The 20071-nt window shown below is 43.0% G+C and overlaps 1 protein-coding gene across 5 annotated transcripts in view; it reads right to left on the reverse strand.

Annotated features, from left to right (window-relative positions):
* The window catches only part of DENND5A (DENN domain containing 5A), a 67867-nt gene extending 48943 nt beyond the window's left edge, over nucleotides 1-18924 (reverse strand). For 4 of the 5 annotated variants that reach the window (XM_071558942.1, XM_071558940.1, XM_071558941.1 and 1 more), the window contains exon 1: nucleotides 18741-18919. In XM_071558942.1, the coding sequence (XP_071415043.1) occupies nucleotides 18741-18840 (100 nt within the window). In that variant the 5' untranslated portion in view covers nucleotides 18841-18919. Of the gene's footprint in view, nucleotides 1-18740 lie in introns of all 5 variants that reach the window. The other variant, XM_071558943.1, reaches the window with a different exon arrangement.
* Nucleotides 18925-20071: the final 1147 nt, after the last annotated feature.

The following is a 20071-nucleotide window of genomic DNA, read 5'->3' on the forward strand; positions in this document are numbered from 1 at the left end:
GAAGCTCATCGATCCTGTACATACAATGAGAGCGCCAATGCAGCAATAGGAATTAGTTGCTTGGGAAATGAAAGTTTTTTACGTGTTAAACTACAAAATATTCCGAAAGAGCAGATGATGAAACTAATAGCCAAGATAAAGTCAATTCAAGGCCCTTAGAAATGCATGAATTTAAGTGTCCACCTTTTCACAGACACTATCCCTATACTGGACTGGCTGATACAATCTGGTTTAGAAGCTCTTCAACTTCCTCCAAAGCGATGATGCTTCACTGTGACAGCACAGAACTTCATGCAGCAAATACTCTGAGTGTGCATAGTTGCTTTAGGAAAAAGAAAGCACAAAACTGCATATCTTAAAATAAGCTTAGTTATATTACTAGAATGCAATTAGCTAAATGAGCATGAAGCTGTTGACAGCTGCACTAACAATCAGGCACAATTGCATGAAATCATATGCTCTAAATAAATTGAACTATTTCAGCAACTGCCAAATGAGAAAAAACCCCTTCAATTCCTCACTTCTTTTCTTACATGCAGCAATTACTTGGCAATAGAAATTGATTTCAGAATTGGTCAGGTCTGTTCTGTACTGTTACAGTGATATTTGAAGTTCAATTTTCTAAGCCAAGTTAGAATCTTTATTTGGTACAACACTCACTTCCATAAAGCAGCTGTACACAGAGATAGTTATAACACTGTCTATCTACAATACAGAACCTGACAAACACATTGCACCACACAAAACTTCAGTTCTGTTGAATGCTTAAGAAGTCCTTGGACAGCTGGGAAATCATGCAACTCTGTGTTTGTTTACATTAAGTCTTGAATATTACCTCAACTGGGGAACTTACTCTGAATCAGGACCTAGGACAGGTCTCCCAATACCCAAAACAGTCACATCTATTTTGCTAATTCTCTGGTTTATTGCACTGAAATCGAAGGAGGGGTATTTTTTTCCTATTTGTCTGAAAAAGCAACAGTTCAGCTGATTTTCATATAAAACCCCACAGCCACATTATTTATTAATCCGTTCAACAATAACATTCAAAAATATCATTGTTGAGAGAGAAAAATGCATATTTGGGAAAAGCTGAAACAAGTACAGAAAGGGGGATAGTTAGGAAAACACAGATTCACTGAAATATAACTATTTTGTGAAACAGCAGAGTCCAAGACAAAAGATAACAGTATTTCCACAGTAGCTAAAAACAATCATAGAAGATGAAAATAAGCATCTAAAGAAACTTCCAATCACCCAGAAAGAAAAATGGACATAATGTCCCATGTCTATTTATTGACACAGACTCAAGTAAAGACAGTCCTCTGCAAAAAGGTTTTAAAAATACGTGAGGAGATTTAACACACCTACAATTGTCTATATTTACCTCTGTGCAGATGATGCAATGTCAGCTTTTAGATAATTGAGGAAATACCTCAGACATTTACTAAGCTGTTTTGTTCCTCAGGGGTTTTTTTCCTTCCACATATGTATAAGGGAGAATATACCTGACAGCCAAATTTTCTCTGAAACTTGGAAACCACACTCCACAATCACTGGGTTCAACGATGTGCAAGGCTGTGCATATTTTGAAAAGAAAATCTGTGACTTGAAAACCTTTTCATTAAGATGATTAGTTACAAAATACATGATATTGCTCTTCTTTCTGATTAAAAAAAAAACCTAACAAACACTGAATGGGTGTTTATCTATTTTAAGCAGCCTTGCACCATCTCCTCCCAAGAGATTCTTGCCAACACACACTTATATTTTTTAGAGCTGGAGTCTGTCCATAATGTAATGAAAGTACTGAAATTGATTTCTACAAACCACTGAGTCCTGGTCCAGACAGAAAGATAAGGCAACACTTCCAGGCCATCCTGCAATCCATGGCGCCATCCAGCCGTGGCACAGACACTGCTCCTGCCAGAGTGCCCTGATATAGAGGCCAACACCACAAACCACTGGACCATCAGGCTGGGCCATGCTGATTTTTCAAGGATACTGACAACACAGGGAACATCAAGGGACAGCTCAACAACACCTGGAAAGTTCAACCCAGGTGATCTGTGCAACTCCAGGACACTGGACACCCTGCTTTCTTACCATTACAGCTAATGAGAACTTGAGCACCAGCATGTCCATTGCATGGGCTCTCCCCTCTCTTCTCCCACTATGCAGCCAGTGATCACCACTAGCCACGAGGCTGTGGGGAAACCTACAACAATATCTGCCTATATCCAGAGTCAAAAAGCAATTAACCCTAAATTTTAAAATTTATGATCAAATTGAAGCCTCAAACACAAACACTCTGCTCTAGCAAAATACCAATTTCAGAACATCTCCAGCAGGCAAAAATAACTCCAGGTTTCCAGACCTGCCTCTGTATGGTGTAGCTGATTAATTCAGTACTAATCAAATTGGTTTTGATCAAAACCACTGAAGAGCAGGTTTAACAAACACAGAAGACAAAACCGTCAGCAGAAATGGACAGTTATATTCTACAACTGAGAAAATTAAGACATAAGAGAAGATAAAGTAATAAAAATATGATGTAATATATCCCATGAGTTTCAGAGTGAGTACAAATCCCCACATTTAATAACTATCAGAAAACTGCTATCTTCAAATTGTGCTTCTCATAAAGTTCCTCTCCTCTAGCAGAAGAGATGGCTATAAAGCACTTTCCTTACTTATCTGAGTTACAGTAGAGAGGGTTTTAAACATGATTTTTCTGTAAATAATTTCTTTATTTTATACAAGTTCCATGTAAAAGGGTCTTTTTAGGACTTTTTAATGGAACACAGTATTGCCTGCTGAAGACTAAAGAGGTCTTTAAAACACATTTGATGATCCTTACTTACACATTTACCACTCAGACGTTTGTCACAGCATAGGAAAAGCTCTACAAAAATCAGGATGGAAACTGCCTCACAGACTACAAACCTTCAGCTGCCTTGGAGTTAAAGCAGAAACAACAATCAAACAGCTACAACTATAAGATTATTTCTCAGGAAATGTCATACAACATATGATATCCATAAAGATACAAAATTTCAGGAAAAAGAAGAAAAAAATACTTCAAGACGTTCCAGGCCAACACACTTCCTAACATCAGGCCTTCAAAACAACAAGAATCCCATTGTGTTTTGCAATGTAAGTATCAGAAAAGTAAAGAGAAACATAATTTCAGTAGGCATTGCACAAATCCACAAACACCAGCTTAGTGCAGCCCTGGGATTGCACAAAGCAGACAAGTGACAGTGAAGCAGAAAATCTCAGAATTTCTTTGTCATTAGAATAAACTACCCCCCATGGCATCCCACCGAAAACAGGATCAGTGAAATTATGTGGATTAAAAATAAACCAACAGAGAATAAGGAAAGGGTTAACAAAGCTTAATGTTTCACTAACCCAGTTTAGGCACACCAACAGCTTAATTAGTTAATGGTGATCCCCCAAAACGTGAGAGAAGCAAAGAGTAAACCACAGACAGAGGTTCTGAAACTGGTTCACTGAAGAAAACACAGGACTTTGAGCAGAGTTTTAATAACCAGTAACTGCTGAGGCCACCCCTCCTCCCGAGGTCCAGCTTGACACCTGCTGGCTCCTGGCATGCCAGGTAATAGATTTTTCAACACCAGTAACCACCATCTGGCTTTAGTAAAGCCCCTCGCTTCCCCTCCCTACTTTCACACTTCACAAACCCTCTAAGGCTCCACCACCGGGCGGGAAAGAAGTAAAGAGGTGCAGCAGCTCGTGACTTACAAAGATTTTATTTATCTGAACTGCGGCAAAACCAAGCTATTCCCACTGTGACCCTGTGCAGGCAGGCAGTCTCATTATAGTCCTGTACTGCTCTCTCCTTATTTGTTACCCTGTGAGCTGCTTTTGGCTGAGCTAGAGTTCATTTTCCTCAGTGGCTGGTATGAAGTTCTGTTTTGGATCTGTGCAGAACACAGGGTTGATAACACAGAGATGTTTCTGTTATTGCCGAGCAGACCTTTCCACAGGGCCAAGGCCTCTTCTTCTTCTCACACTGCCCTGCCAGGGAGGAGGTTGGGAGTGCACCAGAAACTGGGAGGGGGCACAGCTGGGACACCCCACCTGATCAAAGGGATATTCTGTATCACACAGCATCATGCTGAGGGGCAAGGAGGGGGAAAATGTTTGGAAAGACGGCATTTGTCTTCCCAAGTCACCGTCAGACACTGTCCTGGAGACGGCTGAGCACCTGCTTTTCCACAAGCAGTGGGGAATGAATTCCTGTTCTGCTTTCTTGCACAGGTGGCTTCTAGTCCACCTATTACACTATTTTTATCTCAAACTGCAAGTTTTTCTCAGTTCTACCCTTCTGACTCTCTGCCCCATCCCACTCGGGGGGAGCGAGCAAGCAGCTGCATCAGGCTGAGCTGCTGGCTGGGGTTAAACCAAAACACCACGTAATTTAGGAAGACATGTAGAAAAGACTCAAGCTATTACAGTAAGCTTGCTTACCAAAAGGCAAGTCACCAGCTAGACTTAACCTCTGAGGAAGTCCAGATTGACCTGGCTCAGCTGACAAGTACACCTAATTTTATTAATACCCTACTGAGTCACCCAGTACTGAACATAAGCCATATCATCGTGCAGATTTGCAGAGTACACTGGCAACTTCTCTGGCTCTCACTTTTGTGCTGCTCCATGTCCTTGCCTCTGTTACTCTTCTTGCAGCTCAACCCGTGAGCAGAGGACAGCAGTGTCTGTGTCCTGGTCTGATGAGAATTAGGACTTAAAAACTCAGTTTCCAACCTATGCAGCACAGCTTTGGAAGTATCTGCAGGAAACTGTCCACATCAATGGATACCTTTTTTCTACAAGATTTTACAGAGAAACAAAAAACATTATGGCAACTGGAATGAGCTAAAGCATTCTTCAACTCAAAACCTGCAGAACACTATGTATTGAGCCTTCCTCAGCTTTGAGTGGGAATAAAAAGAACAAACTCTGAAGGTCTAATTTTAGCTCTTTCCGGGTTTACCCAGAGAAAAATACAATCCACTGTCTTACATATTCCTCTTCAGGAAAAGTTAAAAAAAAGTGGGGGGAGGCATTTTCAACACAGTAGTAAGAAAAATGGTAAGGTCATAAAACACAGTTTCACCTACATACCAACTCATCTTAATATACAAAAAATTATTAATTTCAACTGAACAGTGGATGTACTGTAAGCAAAAAAATTAAACTTTGAATTCTCCACAAAACAAAAGAAGAAAACAAGACCTTTTTAAAAAGGCTGGAAATTCAGAGTGAAATCCCTTCCAATACAGACATCCCCCTCTCGCTCCATTCCCCGCCCTTTTTTGATTACAACTTTTCCAACGTTCTGTTTACAACCTGAACCACAGGGGATACAATTTATGGCTGCACCACTATTATTAGCTGCATGTGGCCATGCTAAGTAGTAACATATTTCCTGTCAAACCTTCACATGTAGTCATGAAATAAAAGCTAGACCTGTATTGAAACTTCTTAACTCATACACTGTAACTTCAAGCTATGACTGACAGTCATCCTCATACTCTGAGGCAGCTTATAGCCAGCCACAGATGCAACACACTTGCAAACAAAACCTCCTTTAACTTGAATCATGGTCTTTTGTACATGCTGTCAATGTACTATTTGGTTTTAACTTTTAGAAAGTGACTGCAGTGTTTCAACTCTAAAAATTATGCAAGACTAAGAACTATACAGGAACATCTCCCTGCATACTAGTTAGAGAAAAGTCTTTCAGCAGCTGTTTCAGGTGAAGAGTAAAGCTCAATTTTCCCTAACAATAGAGAGCAAGTCAGAAGCTACCCTCCTTACCAGAAAAAGTGCCCGATAAACAAACTAAATGGTAGGTGCAGGACTGATTTTACAGAATCACTGTCACCTTCATTTGTTCATCAAATCTGCTGATCTGCTCAAAATAATTACAGAACAAAGACATCCAGAAAGCTCAACTGATTCTGATTAAGTGGTTTGCTGCTTTCCCCCTGCCAGGCAACTTCTTTCTTTTAATTCCTGTCATACAGCCTTCTATTAATTCAATTCATTCTGTCTTGAAGGACACTTACTGGTACATGACATCTTCAAATAAAAAAATCTTGATAGTATGCAATTAAAACACTATCATTGTATTTTCCACATAAAACACTTACTGGAATCCTTTAGCATACAGAGGCTGTATATCAATTCCTGCTGCCACTAAAATGAGTATCTTAAAATAAACATAAAACAGTTTCAACATGAAACAGTCATATTGCTGTAATTAACAAATGTCTAAGAACAATGAGAATCGGAACCAGCAACAGAAACTATGAGCCACTTAGGGCAGCTTTTCTGCACCACTTAGCACACCACAGAAACTGAATTTAGGATTGAAAAGACCTTACAAAACCCTAAAATTTCACCCTCTACCTCTGCACTTTCCACACCACAGTTCAAAGAATCTTCTAATGGTGGGAAAGCTCCCAGCTTGTGCAGGGTGTGGGGCTGGAGACTGAGCTGACAAGGACAGCCACAGAGCAGAGGGTTTCACAAGTGTTGGTTACAAGTCAGAAGTCAGTCAACAAGGGGATTTGAACAGCACATGAATTATGAACACTATTCAGAGAACAGCCTAATTCTGCCCTGCTTTGAATTAAAAATTGTAATACAGCACAAAGCCATACCAGTGAAAATGGTCATCACAGGACATTTTGAAAATAATCTTTCTCATTCTTGGGTTTTGGGTGAAAACTGAGTAAATACAAGTGCATGCCTGTCAAAGGGCCTAACACAAAGGAAAAAATGTCTGAATTATTTCCAAAGATACAACTAACACTTAGAATTAGGTTAATCCAAAGCCAGCAGTTAATGTCATAAACAGCAGTAGGATCCCAGTTGGGTCAGCAATCGCCCTCAGTACACACAATAGGGCTACAAATACTACAGTAAATAATTATGCTTAACAAACAGAAAATTCCTTGAGCTTGAAAATTCATGGTCCAAGTCTAAAATAAAAACAGTGGGCTGGCAAAACAAATGGTGTGCAAACTTCTGGAATCCACACTTTAGAAATGATGAAATTATGGAGTAAATGAGAGGAATTTGTAGGGAGGGGGGCACTGGGGAAAAAGATGATAGGTACACTGAGATTTGAGGACTTCTTGATTAGTTAAACTGATGGATGATGAGCAGTTGACCTGGTTACACTGTGAAAGTAAATCCAAGTGCTTAAGATGCGTCAAGGCAAGGACCAAGAGTCAGGCGAAGAGTCAGTACCTTACAATTAAAGGCAAAAGAATTCTGTTAAAAGTAAGACCTACCATATTTCCACTTGCCAATGTAAATGGTCAAATATTCTACTTTTAAGTCTTAAGAGCAAAAATGGGATAATCAAACAAGTCATTAAATTGTATGGCCTGGACCACACTCCATGTGAAATGAGATGGCAATCTGTTGATTGAATGTTGCCTTCAGAAAAACGTACAAGGAGAAAAAAAAGCAAAAAGCCCTAGACCAAGCTTTTTGGAGAGCAATACCATTCTGACTTTTCAGAATCTCAGTCTAATATAACAAAGTGTCCTTTCAATACATACCTAGGGAGCTATTAATACAGTATGAATTACCCGAAGTTTATTTTTAAAACAAAACCATATTAACTGCAAAGAAAAAGAATAAAAGAGCACCTTTCTACAATGCAGGAAACAAACATCCAAAGTTTGGCAGATGAAGGTAAGAAATTCATTAAACGCAAATTCTTGGAATAAAAACCAGGATTCAAGAAAAGCTGCAGCTGCCAAATCTGTAAGCAAACAGCCACTCCATCAATAGACAAATGCTTGCAGATTATGACTTGCTTCCTTCCTTCCAGTTCTTGCTCCTTAAAAAGAGCTGCACGTATTTCTCATTAGAGAGGACTCCCTTCTCCAGCAAACCTCTTGCTCGAATGTACACAAAGAATAATTCTTCCCTTTTATCCTAAAACACATAAACCCTCTGTCCTGCACTTGTATCCCCCCTTACCCCTGTTGGCAAGACCACCTGGCAGAGTGCAAGCTCAAGTGGTGGTTAGACCACTCAATTTGTTACTGGAATTGGGATTTTAACACTTGTTAGAGCAGGTCAAATTATCCATATGAGAAAATCTTCAGGATCACTTTCATTTTTCCCCAGCACTGCTGCTGAAGCAACTGGGATCAGGTGTTTCAATCACTGCCTGCAGCGACCACCCTCCCGCTGGATTTGTAACAGATTTACCACCTCTGATTTTCACAGCTGAGACTTCCTCTGAAACCTTCCTCATACAAGTTACTGTTCCACTTTCCCTGACACCACAGATTGAAGGCAATGCAAGTCCAGTGTCTGCCTTTCTAAAATGAAACGGCAAATATGGGAGAGGAACACGCTCAGGTGTGTATCTTAACAGCAGCTGAAATGCACACAGGGAGGAGAGGCATTCCTGGTCTGTAAAGGCTGAAGGACTTGCTTTAGAGGAAGGAGAGATAAGACAAAGAGAATAAAAAACCAGTGACAAAAGGCTCTAATTTATTTTTTTCCTGTTTGTCATCTGAGAACCCAAACTTGCTTATAACAATTCCTTATCCCAAAACCAGGAGAAGACATTCCTTTGAACACACATTTGAACACTCAACAGACAATACAATTCTTCCTACTGTAGTCTCGACGAAGGAGAGAAGGAAAGAGAGTTACCCCTAATTTGCTGACTTTAAAAGCTCCTGCTGTTTTCCCATTTTCTTTTGCTTTCCAAAATTCAAGAATAGTAATGCTTCAAAAACCATAGCATGAAAGAAACTCACTGTTAACAGAAATAAAAAACAAGAGTCCATTTCACTAACTGGATATTTAGTATAAACTCCCCTGGATACAAATACTCTCTTAATTATTCATTGCTTCAATAGCATAACTGCTTCCAAGCCCTCTATGGCAAATGAAAATCTAGGAGTTAATAGATATCCATTCATCATTTAAGTTTCAACATTCATCTAGTTGATAAAAAAAACATATTGCCACACACCCCCTGGAACAGTTTCAAATGCTGCAACAATGAATTTAAAGCACCACAGAAAAACAGCTGAGGCCATCTGCATTCCGCAATTGTGAGGTCAGGAAACCAAAAGCTTTTGTTTTTATTGTTCTCCTGCTGTTTCAAGGCAAGCGGGAAGAGGTGGGACAGGGAAGTGGCAAAAGAAACCAGCAAGAATCTAAAGCAGCTTTTTAAAAAATAAACAAGAAAGAGCCCTCAGCTTGCATCTTTAAAAGCATCCTAAACAATTTTGTCCATCATTTTTAATTTTCTTACTCCTTCACATGTAACAGAGGAAGGCAGATGGACACAACGTATTATTTTATCAAGACTGCCTGGCAGAAATTTTCAATAAAATAGTCTTACTAAATCACTTTTCTGCTTTAGCCACAGCACTTACAGAAAGATACTTAGATCTGTTTCCAACTGAACAACAGAAGCAGCCCTAAAAGTTACACTGACAGGCATTCTCAGCCACAAGGGCTGGAGGGAACACATCATTTCCATTACACAATAGATCTGAAATATGTGCAACAGAAGAAAGGAAAGAACTGGCTTACCTTCAGAACAGAACACAATTCTAGCAATATACAACAGAAGCTGAGACATTATAAGTATATATAAATATATACACACACGTATATATAAACCAGCTGTTCTCATGCCCATCTAAGACTGACAGATCCCACGAGATTGTTTCAGGACACCCTGAGCACAGACCATCTCAGTCAACTCTCCTGACTCGCTTTGTGTCGCCTTTTACTCTGGCATGTCCCATCCAGTTAAACATCCCTACTTTTTGTGCTCCCATTGCCCTCCAGCTCAGAGTTCTGATGGAAACACATCTGTGTAAAAGCACAAGGACCAAATCTTATTGAAGCATCTGTCCAGTCCTTCAACCAAGTATTTCTATTCTTTTGGGATATCACTGAGGTTTTGCACTGAAAAGCAATGACATATTTTAAAGTCTTTCAAGCATGTTTCAATAACATACAGAGGGCAGCAAGATACAGAAAGATCAGCAATACAACCATCTTGGTATTCCAGTCCTGCCCAGTATGCTTCACTTTATTACCTAACCTTTGAAAACAGAAACCTGCCTTAATAAGAACTGCTCCCTCCAGAATAAAAACAAAACAAAATGAAAAAAGCCCTATAAGAAAGTCAAGTTGCTTCATAGCAGCGATTTCTAACACCAGAAAAGGAACCAGATGTGCTGACAGTTTGATCAACAGATATGACAGACACTGAGGTTTATCTTTGCTCTGGCTACATCTTTCCTTATCATCTCACCTACCACACCATCTAAGCTCTACTCCTTTTACATGTAAGCCTACCAAGCAATCAAGCTTACCTTTCTTCTCCACAAGGCATGATTTATGCTTGGTTAAAAAACCCTGCATGTTTTCAACATGAAAATCTGATTAGAATAGGAAGAAAAACGTCCAGTACTTTTATTCAGTCCTGAAAAAACAAGTCCCAGTCCCAAGTTAACCACTTAAAACTGCATATCACCTCTTTAATCAAAATGATAAACAAAAGTCATTGCTTGTGGGTCCACAGATCAAAATTACAAGTTAAATCCCTTCCTTGATCGAGCTTAAGGAAAACTAAACATTATGTTATATATAATTTTAACTATGGAAGACTTTATATGACAGAAAGTGAAAAAAAAAGACACACAAATAAAAAACCCCTAACAAATACCCACACACACACACATACATACCATACAAGTACTTCCCAGAGCATGCTGTCACTCGAGCACAACAGACTCAGGACTACTCTTGGAATGAATTATAAAAACACCACTTAGTTCACCTCATTCAGTGGATGCATCCAGATTCCTTCATTTTTGAAACCCAGATTAGGCCGTATTTATAAGGCCTTAGCTGTGAAATTATAGTCATTCTCAAGGTTTCTAACACATCCTAGGTTAGTATTCCTCTGTTAGGGATGGACAGTTCATGGATTCTGAGCATACCTCCAAGGCAGGCATGGAACATCCACCCACTGCTCAACCACTGCCTGTGATGACCTCGCAGCATTAAAGCAACTCAGGATCACAAAGCCCTCAGAGTCAGTGCTTTGCAGATCATTCACACGGATTTAAGTCTAAAGAACTTGTGGAATGTGGCCCCCAAAGGAGCTATGCTCCAGGGCACCTATGCCAATCCATGGCTGTGCATTACCAACCTCTGTCCTCACTCCAAGGCCTGGTGCTTCCCTGGAATCTACCAAACTGAACCACATCCATTGGGCCCAGCCAGTCCTCCAGAAATGGCCAAGATACTGACAAACTGAAATTTTACCAGTTTTCAGCAAAACTTTTGAATGAGTTATTTCACATTTCAAGCTCCCAGAACATATATATAAAAAAGACAGAAAGGGACTTTTGCTGGTTACAGCTGGCACCAACCTTGTTAACTTAAGGGACTTATTTCTTCCCTGATGCAACTCTGAGGACAGCTCAGCAGAACATTGCTGGGCTTGGGGATGAAAATCAGGCAACAGTTGTTGGTAAGGGAGCTTGCTGAAAGTACCCAGTTAAGGAGAAATAAGTAATATACGTAAATAGTAGAAAAGTTCACAAAAATTATGCTTATAGAAGACAGAGGCAACACACAGATCAGTACATTGCGGTGACCTCAAGACCTCTGACCACACTTTTCTGCAATGGAGTGCAAGTGTAGAGCTGAACAGCAGCAACTACAGTTGCAAAAAAACTTTTCCAAAGTGAATTGAAGGCATGCTCAAAGAACATGTTTCTGTAAAACCAACCCTTTTTCCTCCCTCAAATGTTGAAATGTTGCTATATCTGAAAACAAATAGGTTGCTTTTGACTGCCATGTTATCTGTCTGCAGATCACATGAAACACGATGAAGTTTCTCAAAATGCTTCAGTGTCAATATGTGAATGACTCAATACAGATGTACACATTGTACCTGTCACTGATCATACAATCAGTAAAAAAAAAACAAAAGAAAACCCTAAATAAAAAGGCAATGCTCTACCCTTATACAGGAAAGTTTGAAACCAAAGGTCTCTTGTCCATTAAAACATAAGCAAAGCAGCATTTTCCTTGAAAGACTAAGAAACAAGCCTTGAGCTGAAGCACTCCAAGTAAACTCTTCATCGTTCATCAATTTGTGCAGGAATGCTGGATAATTTTTCTGTGCAGAGATGTCTTAAGTCTCACAGGGATACCATTCCAGTTCGCTGCAAACTTCACTACAAACCACAAATCTGAAATGGTTGTCAAGAGATTGAGAGAGTAATTACTGCACAGTGTGCATCAGTAAGTAATTGCTTCTGACACTGTCACTTCGTGTGCACCATTTCTGCTACATGAGCCCTGCAGGGTAGAGGGAATTCAAAAGGTAAGTATGAGAAGTCATCACCAAGAACACTCAAGCAGGACTTCACTAAGTCAAAAGGCAAATAAACAGTTGTGGTGTTCTGTAACTACAGGATCAATAACTTGAAGATTTATGGGAAAAAAAATTATTTGCAAATGGTTGTATTTCCCATACAGTCCACTTAAGACCTTCTCTTTGTGTAGCTTCTCTCTTGCAAAATAAACTAAAAGAAAACAAAACAACATGAAAAACCCCAAAATAACAAAAAGCCAAATCAACCTATCTTTGTATGCTTTGCTTTATGAAGGTGACATTCCTATGACTTTTTAAAAAGACTTAAAAAACAGACTTGTAAACTTTAGTTCTTTAGACACTGTTTTAGCATCTCTAGTTTACTCTCAAGAGCCTGTAACCTTTCTCCTCCCACACATCTTACCAAAAGGCCTTACAAGTAAACCAAATCCATAACTGAATACTGAAGGGTAAAAGACTGAAGAGTCTTGTGAGTGTTGACATCGTTCTGTAAAGCACACAGCTCAGTTTGGCCTAAAATACAAACATGATAATGACAAGATGGGCATTACAGAAACATCACCCATAAACTGTGGCTCCAAATGTAGTTCAGCAAAGTGTAGCTGCTTCTCCCTTACATCAGCTCTGCCATTCTTTATTCCACATATCAGCTACCCCAGCACGTCTGCCTCAGTTCCCAAAGAGACAAAAGACCTTTTTGGCACTCAAACATGGCAAACAGCTCCAGCTCCTTGGGAAAGGATAGAGGGGGTAGGGAAGAGTGGAATAAAATATTATCTGGATTAAAATGTTTCACTTGTGCCAGTGTAAGTCCAGCCAGAAGTTGTTGCTATCTGCTGCCTGTTCACAGTGATCTGTGTGAAAACATCCTGTGGTCTGAGGTTTGGTGCTACTGAGAGGCCTCCCACGGAGTTAACACCACCCTGGTCAGCAATCTCAGGAAGGCAAAGAAACTGAAAACACTCCCTTTCAGTCTCAAAATGAATCCCCAAGGGAAGGGGCCCATCTCTGGAAACTATGGGAAACTTGTACAGATACCATCCACATTATGGACAAAGAGAGGAAGAGGGACAAAAAAAACCCACCAAAACCAAAACCACACAACCACAGAACACTTCAGCCTTCAGAAAAAACAAGCAATGGCTCCCACCAATGCAATTCACTTCTGCAGTAAGTGCTGGTACTACCACCATGGCAAGAGAAAGAAATTTACTCACACACTGTATACCCAAGGAAAAAGCAGCACTGCATAAGGGCTTCACGGCAAGAATCACATCTGGCTCCAAGCCCAAATGCCATGTCTTAATTCCAAAGTGACCCAAAGAAGAAAATACAAAACAGGTCACATGTCAGTCAGAAAACTATATCTGTTACTTTAAATTAAGCTGGCTCTTCTTCTACCTCCTCTTTCCCTTTAGCTACTCCTTACAAATATCTTTGCAGCAAAATAAAAGCCTGCAAATATTTAAGTGTGTTGAACTTGAAAACTAACACAGCTGCTAATAAACAGCATTACTTCATGTACTACCACAATGGAACTACTACACTAATTCTGAAATTCTTAAGTGATTTTATCAGATTATGTACATGGCAAATGCCTTGAACCATTTCATCACACCAATTTTTTTTAAGTTTATATTGATACAGTATCCCGTTAAAATACTCCCTATCAGCAGGAAACCTATGAAGATAAGATGGCATTTTAAAGCTGCAGCCAAAAAAATTAAAAGATTGACATTTCAATTACAGACAGAGACATGAGATGAAACAATGTTTCTCTCTTACTGATGGGGAGAAACACTTGCTCTAATATCAGTTTGTCAGATACATTTTGAGCAGAGCCAGGTGAGTACCATACACCAGGCATCCATTTCCTTTAAAATTTCACACCCCAGCATTAATTACGGGGCTACTGTGCCACAGCATAGATGCCTTACTCATAACCACTACACACACAGAGGCATCCACCAGAAGGATATCTCCTGGACACATGGGCTTCACCCAACACTATTTTCACCCTCCTCTAAGGATGAAGCTCATGATAAAAGGGACAATTTAAAGTACCATAAGGACCCTCACAAAGAAAAACAAGTCCATTTACTAAATAAATTAATCTTTGGACCAAATCTTAAAAAAAACAGTTCAGACTGGGAAGAAAGGCAGAAAAAATAGGTCTTAGCACAGGTCACCGGTCTTAGTCTTCCAGACTAAGATGTTTTAAAAAACAATCCTATTATTAAATCATTGGTCTTTCCTTCATAGATTACAGGCCTTTTCTTTCTTTTTTCTTTAGACTATTTCTCCTTTGTAACACTGTCATTTCAGAAATAACTATTGCAATCTTTATGACATGACATTAAAAACTACTAAGTCATATGCAACAAAAAAATTTAAATTAGAATATGGTGTCCAGATATTTGGATCCAAGCTCCACACTTTGTAATAGCAAAAGACTACAAATACCAATATTATCATGCAACGGCAAGTTGATCCTTTGCTTTGCCACTCCATAATAAACAAACTCTACTGACAAGTGATTGTTAAAAACTAATACACCACAGAGGAGGGAAAGAAAACAAAATCCTTTAGTGAAAAAACACAGAACAAAAACTCCAACCATTCCAATACAGTGCAAGCTTTCCCACCAACAGATAGGTGGATCACATCTAACCAACTCAACAGATATGGAACTCCAGCTGAAAGATGAGGCACAGCTTCACTCTCATCTTTCTGGGGCACAGTCATACAGTCTAAATTAAGAAATCCTATCATAATGTTGCAGCATTATGATATATGACATACAGAATATTTTAGTAGTTGATGTATTTCATCATCTCCTGGTGGTCACCACGACGACCACCAACCAGCAATGTGCTCTTTCTCCAAGGAAGGCAAATGGTCTCCTGGGCTGCATTAGTCAAACGCATCTCCAGCAGATGGAGGGAGGAGATCCTGCCCCTCTGCTCAGCATTGGTGAGGCCACACCTGGAGTGCTGCGCCCAGTCCTGCCCTCCTTAGGGCAAGACAGACACAGACATGGTGGAGAGGGCCCAGCAAAAGGCCACAAAGACAAATAAGGGACTGGAGCATCTCCTTATGAGGACAAGCTGAGAGAGCTGGGACTGTTTAGCCTGCAGAAGAGAAGGCCTAGGGGAGAATCTTACCAACATCAAAGATGACAGACAGGTTCTTTCCCATGACAGGATGAGAGGAAATAGGCACAAACCAAAACACAGGAGGTTCCACCTGAACATCAGGACAGACCTTTTCACTGTGAGGGTGACTGAGCACTGGCATGGGTTGCCCAGAATGGCTGTGGAATCTGTTCTTTGCAATACTCAAAATCACCTGGACATTGTCCTGGGCAACTGGTCCTGGGTTGGACCCTTTCAGCCTCATCCTTCTGTGATTTGCTCTGTGAAGGAAACGCACCTGTAACAGATTTCTGCAGTGCACTTAGGAGATTTCTGTTATGCCTTCTGGCATATCAACACCACCTGGAAAGCAGAAATGCACCTCAGCTCCTCTCTTGTTTGGCTTAGCAGCTGACACTAGAGCTTAAGCTTTAATCCAGTGCTGGGCTTTTGTTTGTTTTGGTTTACCACCACGTAGTAAATTTCTCCTATCTCCTTGAGCAGGTCATCCAGTGGGAACACAATCATCAAAACAAGAAAGGATGTCCAGAACTGAACCGGGGGATAAAAAAGCGCTAGCAATAAAGAATCTGTAGCCCACGCTAACTATAAAGTCCTAAATACAAGATTTCTCACTACATTAAAAGAAAACAAACATATATACATATTCTGTGCTTTTACCATCAGCCAGCCAACTTTTTCAGGAAAAAGCATTGCAGCAGTGCTATTCAGCAAGCTTCCAGCATACAAAGGAAAAACGCCATCAGAGGTGACTCTCCAAACAAAGTAATACCAGACTGAGCATCAATTCAGGAGCTTATGCTTCATTTCCAAGTCTGCAGAAAGCGCTTATCACCGACAATACAGCTGAGCACCTGAAATACCACCGCTTCATTAGCCTGGCGAGAACAAAGTCTGCCGGCAGCATCCCCGGAGGCGCTGGCAGCTGCTCCCTGCGGCGCTGGGGCAGCGATGACATCATGCCAAGCTGAGCTCCGGCAGCCCTGGCGCAGGGAAGCCCTGGAGAGAGAGACCCGCCGTGCCCGGGGAAGGATCCCAGCCCGCTCCCACCCTGCACCCACCAGCTGAAGGGCCAGCACCTCTCCCCCAACAATGGGCACTTATGAAGCGAATTGCTTCAACAGTACAAGGATTCAGAATCTGTTTTGCAGCACAGAAATAAGAAGGGGGGGAGTGCACAATAACCCTTTCATTCAAAGAAGAAAGGCTTCCAGGAAGTACAAAGTGTTTCAAAGCTTTATCCAAAACCCACTGAAATCAACAGAGGCCCTTTCCATTTTTATCAGTGGACACTGGAGGAGGCTATAACCCAAGAAACAGTTTGAAGGCATTATCAGTCACACTATCACGCATTATTAATAACACAAGAAACTCAAGAAAATGCAGCAGAATTCCAGCTATCACATATGCTGTGACATTATCAGAAATGTATCCTATTTCCCCTTGTTCCCCCGTATTCTTTTAAAACCTTCCCTCAAGTCACACACAAAATCTGCCTCCCCCAGAAATAAGAAAACCTATTCCCTCCCAAAATCCACACCTTGTCAGAACCAACACTGTTCCAGTACGATGGTGCAATAGTAGAGACTACAATACATCACACACTACAGTTTTACACACTGTAGGTGTAGTCCTTGACCAGGAGAGCAAATACAGAAAGAACATCATGCTCCAGCTTTCAGACCTGCACACTCTGGCAGACTATTTAAAAAAAAGGAACCGACGGCTTCCAGTTTACTATCAGATAGCCCAGAGTAATGCACTGCTGGTTTTAAACTCAATTATGTGAGGAGAGTTATTCACGTTCCTATCAAGAACAGGGAGTATTACTGAGTGTACCTTGCACCATGTTACACAAATAGATATACCGTAAATCAACAACAAAATTAACATATTTTTAATTATTTTCAATCTACCAACTTTGTTCACTTGCTATTTAATTTAAACAAAAAAATCTGTGACACCTCACATATCCCTCAATAAAATTGTATTACATTTTGTTCTCTTGGATTTATTAAATTAAATTGATGCTGTAATTTGCAGTGCCATTATGGAGCAGACTGTTATGCTGTACTGACCCTTCAAGTCTCAAACTGTAGCCTACAGGTACTTTAACCTTAGACAAACATGAGTTCTTTTAGGCATAAGGGACAGAAAATTTGTTTAAAGTCATTAAACAAACAAAAAAGTTTCCATCACAGCCAAAGTTTAAGAGAGTTCAATGCAAGAAGTCAGTTTGAATGACAGAAATTTCAGTCTACAAGAAATAAGCATTTATTTAGTAAGGAAGGTATTAAAATGCAATGATGTAAAAAAACCCTCATGACACCTTTTAAAAGCGAGCTAATAAAAAACAGTAAAACCAAACGGGGGGAAAGAATGTATTACTGGTCAAGTTCAGAGCTCAAATACACAAAATCAGTACTGATGTTAGGTCAGGTTTTCACCACCACATTCCTTCGTCTTTCCAAACAGTAGGAGATGCTAAGCAACAACCTGATTTAACTGAGGCCAGCACAGCGAGACTAAAGCTGAAAGGAGGTGCTGCTAAACACAGAACCGACTTTTAACCTTAAAAACACTGCTTTGACACAGTGCTGTGGGACAGACTGATATGGTTTAGCTGTGAATTTGGTGTGAACATTCCCGCCTAGCAGCGGAGTAATCACTTCCTAATTTGACTTCTCGGATACAGCTGGGAGAAAATTCTTACCCTGTGCTACAACAAAATGTAACACAGAACATGCAAACAGTCTCCAAAACCCGAACTATTAAGATGCCTTGTGGGTCCGGAATGCCCGTCTATACGCGGACACCCGCGGCGGGGCTCAGCGGAGCGCTCGGGATGTGCTACCGGGGCTGAGCCGGGCTGGGCTGAGCCGGGCTGGGCTGAAGCGAGGCGGCCGCGGACCCCGAGCCCCGCAGTGCCTTGCGCTCCGCTCGGTCACTCGCACCGGCACCGCCGGGCACAGCGGGCGCTCCGGCGGGCACAGCCGGGCGCGCCCGCACGCCCGGGGCAGCAGCACAGCGCCCGGCGGGCGGGCACGGCTGTCCCGGCTCCCACGCACGTCCCGGGGCAGCGGCACGGCCGGGCCCCGCCACCGGTACCGCACCGAGCAGCGCCGGCCGCGGCCACTCACCGGAGAGCTCGTCCGGCTCCAGCCCGGTCTCGGTGTCCAGCCCGCAGATGACGAAGTAGTCGGCGAAGCGGCCGGGTGCCGAGGGGCCGCCGCCGCTCATGCTGCCTCCCGAGGGGCGCGCGGGGCTCAGCGGGAGCGGGGCCGGGGCCGGGGCCGGGCGGGCGCGGGGCCGGGAGCGGGAGATGCGCCCGCCGCCTCCATGGCGGCGCGGGGCGGGCGGCGCCGCGCGGCATTGTGGGTACGGCCCCCGCCGCCGCCGCGGGGGGGCGGCCCGGCCGCGCGCCGCATCGCCGCGCACGCGCCCTGCGCGCGGGGGTGACGTCATGCTGCTGGTGCTGCCGCCGCGCGCCGGCGCTACCGAGGGGGGGCAGTGACTGGGGGGGGACAGTGACACGGGGGGTGGCAATGACTGAGGCGGGCCAGTGACGGGGAGGGCAGTGACTGAGGGGGGACAGTGACTGAGGGGGGGCAGTGACTGAGGGGGGACAGTGACACGGGGGGGGGCAATGACTGAGGCGGGCCAGTGACGGGGAGGGCAGTGACTGAGGGGGGGCAGTGACTGAGGGGGGACAGTGACACGGGGGGGGGGCAATGACTGAGGCGGGCCAGTGACGGGGAGGGCAGTGACTGAGGGGGGACAGTGACTGAGGGGGGACAGTGACTGAGGGGGGGCAGTGACACGGGGGGGGGGGCAGTGACTGAGGGGGGGCAGTGACTGAGGGGGGGCAATGACTGAGGGGGGGCAATGGCTGTGTGGGGCAGTGACTGAGGGGGGGCAGTGACGGGGAGGGCAGTGACTGAGGGGGGACAGTGACACGGGGGGGGGGGGGCAGTGACTGAGCGGGGGCAATGACTGAGGGGGGGCAATGGCTGTGTGGGGCAGTGACTGAGGGGGGACAGTGACACGAGGGGGGGGGGCAATGACTGAGGGGGGGCAACGGCTGTGTGGGGCAGTGACGGGGGCAGTGACTGAGGGGGGACAGTGACCCGGGGGGCGGGGGGGCAGTGACTGAGCGGGGGCAATGACTGAGGGGGGGCAGTGACACGAGGGGGGGGGGCAATGACTGAGGGGGGGCAACGGCTGTGTGGGGCAGTGACGGGGGCAGTGACTGAGGGGGGACAGTGACCCGGGGGGCGGGGAGGCAGTGACTGAGCGGGGGCAATGACTGAGGGGGGGGGCAATGGCTGTGTGGGGCAGTAACTGAGGGGGGACAGTGACACGGGGGGGGCAGCGTCCAGTCTGTTCTTGAGTATTGTCGGTGAGAGGAGACTGCACCCTCTCTGGGCCACCTGGTTCAGTGTGCGGTCACTTAGGTCTTGCTTGTGTTCAG

This window comes from Pithys albifrons, chromosome 6 (assembly GCF_047495875.1).
Source record: "Pithys albifrons albifrons isolate INPA30051 chromosome 6, PitAlb_v1, whole genome shotgun sequence".
Classification (NCBI taxonomy): domain Eukaryota; kingdom Metazoa; phylum Chordata; class Aves; order Passeriformes; family Thamnophilidae; genus Pithys; species Pithys albifrons.